This window comes from Musca autumnalis, unplaced genomic scaffold (genome assembly GCF_047663935.1).
Source record: "Musca autumnalis isolate F117 unplaced genomic scaffold, ASM4766393v1 scaffold_97, whole genome shotgun sequence".
NCBI classification, from domain to species: domain Eukaryota; kingdom Metazoa; phylum Arthropoda; class Insecta; order Diptera; family Muscidae; genus Musca; species Musca autumnalis.
This window is the reverse complement of record NW_027412458.1, coordinates 232,652-238,575: the sequence shown is the minus strand read 5'-3', so window position 1 is coordinate 238,575 and position 5,924 is coordinate 232,652. Positions and strand designations below refer to the sequence as shown.

Genomic DNA, 5,924 nt, shown 5'->3' with positions numbered 1-5,924 from the left:
GCACTAACAAACAAACTTTTTTTCCTTCTATTCTTCGCTTCTGAGTCGTCTATTACACCATACACACAGCTCTTTTTTATAAAACAGAATTCCGCAGCTGTGAATATAAAAAATATATTGGTATCCAAAATGTTGCAAATATATTACAAATATATAAACATATTATGTTTGGATCCAAACATATATTTATTTGCAACCAGTCCCAAACATAAATTTGTTTGGATCCAAACATATTTCTAACTCAAAATTGTCTGCGTGTACGAGAATTATATTCATCGTTATGTCTATTTTACACGATATGTTCTTTTATATGGGTGTTGTAACTTTGGGTATTCATAATATATACAGAAAGTGACAACACATATGTAAAAAATATATCGTATAAAGTAGCCATTAATGGAAATTGGCATATGTTTGATATCAATGTATTGTAATTGAAGATCCCATTTCAATGTTAACACGTAAAGCAAAAAAGCATAAAGTTGCTTTTTATTTGGAGTTTTTTTTGAGTACCGGGAACCACTGAAAACCATGTATGTCAAAGTGCATCCAATCTTGCCCAAAATGTAGATAACAACTGAAAATCCTGAAATCGGTGTTCCCGTTTTAAAGGGCCATTGACAATTCTTGTTGGAGAAGCTTTGCGACCACTTGTCAACAAATGTAGCTAAAATACTGAAATTACCTAAAATCGAGAGGTACCAATTTATGGGAGCTGTACCTTAACATGTTGGCAATTTTTGGTGACTGCGACTGCAGGGAACTTAAAATGTCTATGTACGGGTAGTTCTGTAAAAAAACATGTTAGAGAGGGCCGAGCATGTGATACCCTACATTACTTCCTTGAGCACTGGTTTCCACGGAATTTTTTATATGATTAATTAATTGATAATTGATATCGTTTTTATCCTGGTCAAAATTCTGTACCTTTTGAAAGGATAGAAATATTTTCATAATTTATTTTTTGTTGAATAGATAACACAGATGACGACGTGTTTTCTTACTTTGAAGCTGGGGTAGGTTCAGCGGGTGCCAGGGTCGTCACAAGAAATTAGAATTTATTTTGATATTGGACGTAAGGGAGAGAAACTCACACTGTTCATTTTTTCTTTAATAAAACGTTATAAATATCTTTATTTACTAAAACACCATCACTACACTAAAATTAACACTTAGTCTGCGTTGCATTAATGACACAAAAATGGGTTGTCGATGATGCTCGAACAATGTAAGTACAGAATGCTTTCAACGATAAAACGTGGTGACACTGTTCTAACACGTTTAAGGTGCGGTCAGTCGTCGTCAACGCACCCCGAAGAATAGAGTGTATTGCTACAGCTCTCACTTGGCCCTACGGTCAGTCGGCGTCAACGCAGCCCTGTAGTCAGTATTCGTCAGTGCAGCCTGAAAAATAGGGTGTATTTCTACAGCCCTCACTTGGCCCAGCCCTCACTTATCAGCCATCAACAGACGACTGCCACGATTGTGTGAACATTATTTGGTGAAATATTTGACCGTTAATATTTGAAACAATTATTGTTTAAATAAATTATATTATTAATGTAAATTAATATTAAAAATGTGACCAAAAACAAAAAATTATGACTTTTGGTCGTTACACACAATCAACTTTTAGATAGATCATACGCGGTCAAATTCAGTATGGTAGTTGCAGAGAAACTCAAGGTCAAAGGTGTCAAGGTCAAGGTGTTTTTTACAGTGACTTGAAAAAATCACTTTGCAAAAACAAGTAAGAAAACGTTAAGTTCGGCCCGATCAAACTTTTTATACCCTCCACCAAAATTAAATTGAAAGAATAATTAGTTTCCTTTCATCTACGAAAGTACTTAGCTCCGCCTAATTACCAAATTTCAACCATTTTGGTGGGATAATGAAGCTAAAACCTTCAAAATATCGAATATCGGGAGGTACGGTTCTATGGGGACAATATGAAGGCGTGGACCTATACCAACAAATTTCAGGTGGAACGTTTTATACACCTAACGATAACTAAATACCAAATTTCCATTTTGGTAATATAATTAAGCTAAAACCTTAAAAATACCGAAGATCGGGAGGTACTGTTCTATGGGGGCAATATTAAAACGTGGACCGATATATCCCATTTTCAATACCAACCATCCTGCAAGTAATAAAAACTTCTGTACCAAATATTGACTCTCTATCTTTAAAATTGCGAGCTGTATCTTGATTTCAACTGACAGACGGACGGACATGGTTAAATCGACATAGAATTTTATGCTGATCAATAATATATATACTTTATGACAAATTTAAATATACCCTCCATATGGTGGAGGGTATAAAAATGGAATTTCGACGTGGATAATCACGACAAGAATGCATCGATTAAAATTATTCATTGTATGTCGATAAATGACCATCATATAGGACTATGAAAAACTGGTTAATGAATTCAATCGTGGCCGGCCCTCGCCATAAAAAACCAAGGTCGTCAGGGTCGCCCAAAATCTACCGTTGTGCCAGAAAAGAAATATGCCGTGCGTGAACGGATAATGCGATATCGCCGAGTTAAAGGCCGTGAGACAGACGCATCTTCGGACATTTCCTCAACCTGCTAATATTTGATATTGCGTAAACAACTTTCCGCAAAAATGGATTTTTCTCTTTAGATCCAGTAAAATTGGACAATCGCTCAAAAAAGGCTCTTGTGGATTGTTTCAAAGAAATTGTGCATAAAATCGATCACGGTGCTTCGAACGACGTTTATAAGATCGACACAGACGACGAATCTAGGATCTATGCTTAGGAGCCCGAAACAAAGCAGAATTGGCCGTCTGGTTCTTCTAAAACGAGCCAAATCCAACAAATGTTGTTCATGTAAGAAACACTTCGAAGCAAAATGTCGAATGTTTTTTCGGCTAAACTGAACGTGTCCCGACTATACGGCTTTAGAAATATTATACGGTTAATCCTGAGTGTTACACTACAATTTGTTTGCCTGAAGTATCCCGAGATATTCGAAAAACGAACAAGAGAAGACGAATCGTTTTGCATCATGACAATGCGAGCTCTCTTACATCGATTCAAACCAAAGTTAAAATACACAAAAACTTTCGAAAGCGAAAATAAAATGCACTCTAAACAAAAGTTTGCTTAAAGCGACAATATTGATTCATGGCTCAAAATCCACCGGTCCTATTTGTACGGGAATTAGGTATTTTGGAGTTATTAGCTACATATACTACCTGTCCCTATTTTATGTATTTTGGCTACAATTTACATTTGGTGGGTTACAGTGACCAGAAAACTTCATTAAAAAACCAGTAAGGAAAGGATCAAAGTCGGGCGGGGCCGACTATATAATACCCTACACCACTGTGAATATGTAAAATATAAATCGGAGCTATATCCAGATCTTAACCGATTTTGATATAATTTGGAACATTTATTTCCAGACCGAATTCAGTCACACATTCCAAATATCATTGAAATCGGACTTATATATCGTGTTTGGAGCTGAAAATACACGAAATCGGCCGAAAATATATATGGGAGCTATATCCAAATCGGAACCGATTTCGATATAATTTGGCACACTTATTTCTAGACCGAATTCAGTCAAACTTTTCAAATTTCATCAACATCGGACGTATATATCGTGTTTGGTGCAGCAAATACGTGAAATCGGGCGAACATATATATGGGAGCTATATCCAAATCTGAACCGATTTCCATATAATTTGGCTCAATTTCGTGGCCACTGGGAACCGCATATGAAAAATTTCAGCTAGTTCAAGCAAAAAATGTGGCTAAGATCCCTAAAATACCTTAAATCGGGAGGTATCGTTATATGGGGACTATACCGAACCATGGACCTATCTTGACAATTTTGAGTGGAGCAATTTCGCGGCCATTGAGAACCTCAAATGTAAAATTTCAGCTAGTTTGGGCAAAAAAATGTGGCTAAGATCCATAAAATACCTTAAATCGGGAGGTATCGTTATATGGGGACTATACCGAACCGTGGACCTATCTTGACAATTTTTAGTGGAGCAATTTCGCGGCCATTGGGAACCTCAAATGTAAAATTTCAGCTGGTTTGGGCAACAAATGCGGCTAAGATCCTTAAAATACCATAAATCGGGAGGTACCGTTATATGGGGGCTATACCAAAACTTGGACCGATATAGCCCATCTTCAAACTTGATCTTCCGACGGCTAAAAAAATGGTATTCCCCAATTTTCAGCGAAATCGGTCAACAAATGCGACCTGTATGTTGCGAACGGACGGACGGACGGACATGCATAAATCGACTCAGAAAGTGATTCTATGTATATCCCTAGAAGGAACTATGGGTCTATCTCGCTTCCTTTTGTATGTTACATACAAATGCACTAACACATAATACCCCTTACCACATAGTGGTGTAGGGTATAAATAGTTAACAAATTAGTACTACATTTTAAAAATTATACATACATACTTGTAAATTAAAGATATATTAGCATAGCACAATCATATGTATGTTTATAAATATATAACGGAATATATGTAATTACAGATATACAATCCACTTATAATGGATAAACAAATTTGGAAAGTACGTCAACCTTTTGAAGCATGTGCCTAGCATATTTAATAAGCAAATTAAACTTCAAAATTTTTGTATAAAAGTCTACAGTAGTTCGTTATTCATTATCAATTTTAAATTGTCACCTAAACAAACCAAAACAAACTTCCAACAAAATGTTCAAATTCGTAAGTTGACTCGTATAAATATTTGTGAATTATTTCTTATAAGTTATTAAGTTACATAATTATAAATTGCATATATTCCTTCTTCTTTTAGATCGCTGTGTGCTTCTTCGCCCTCTTGGCTGTTGCTGCCGCTAAACCTGGTGTAGTTGCTCCTTTGGCTTATACCGCTCCAGTGGCTTACTCTACTCCCCTGGCATACTCCACTCCATTGGCTTACCACGCTCCATTGGCTTACAACGCTGTTGTCGGTAGTGCTTCTTATGTTGCTCCCTATGCCTCCAGCTACAATGCCCACACCATTGCCCACTCTGCTGCCTTCCCTGCCACTTATGCTGTAGCTCCTGCCGCCTATGCTGCTCCCGTAGCCACCACCTTCGCTGCTGCTCCAGTTTTGTTGAAAAAGTAAATCAGAGAACGTGAATTTGAATAAAAGAAAACTGTGATGACAATCTAAAACTAAATAAAATTTGTGTGTTTATGTTTGATATGTGGATGGGAGTTATGTGCATCATAGATTTGCATTCTGAATACATATTCATGATCTATAAAACAATTATTCTTCTAATCTTCAACAACTAAGTGACATCCTACAGTCCTACTGTTGAAAAGGTGCAGTGTATCGTGCTGTCCTGTGTCACATGCTCGACAGATATTTTGTACGGTCTCATCCATACTTGCCCTATAGGAATTTTAACGAAACTACGTGTTTCGGTAAGTTAGCGACGAATAAAAAGTATTTGAATAGTTCTATCGATAGCAAGATTGCTGCCAACTTTTATTTAAAGTTTTCATTCAAAAGTTTGCGTTTAAACTTTACCGATTTTAGTCGGTTACCCAAAAAATAGTTAGAGAATCGCACTACAGTGAAGGCCGTACAATCTCCGCATACGTGGCGATCCTAATGCTGGCATCCTTGCTTGATTTAGTAGCAAACCGCGGGAACGATGTGACAAGCGACATGTTGAGAAAGTTTGTGAGATGCCCGACTCCCGCCTCATCCTGCTGTTTCAGCATTACCATGGAGATTCCATCAGGTCCCAATGTTTTTGATGATTTAGCATTCCTGATGACATTCGCAACATCACCCATTTTAAATTGTGGTAGTCTGATATCTGTAAAAAAGCATAGAGGAGAAATATATTATCGGCAGGAAAAAAAAAAGAAATTGAAAATCAGGAGT

The 5,924-nt window shown here is 36.9% G+C and overlaps 1 protein-coding gene across 1 annotated transcript; it reads left to right on the top strand.

The window, feature by feature from the left end:
• The first annotated feature begins 4,710 nt into the window (after positions 1–4,710).
• LOC141388571 (uncharacterized) lies at positions 4,711–5,150 on the top strand. The gene is made up of 2 exons (XM_073958489.1): positions 4,711–4,744; positions 4,836–5,150. Exons 1-2 carry the CDS (start codon positions 4,733–4,735, stop codon positions 5,148–5,150), a joined length of 327 nt encoding a protein of 108 aa, XP_073814590.1. The 5' UTR covers positions 4,711–4,732.
• Positions 5,151–5,924: the final 774 nt, after the last annotated feature.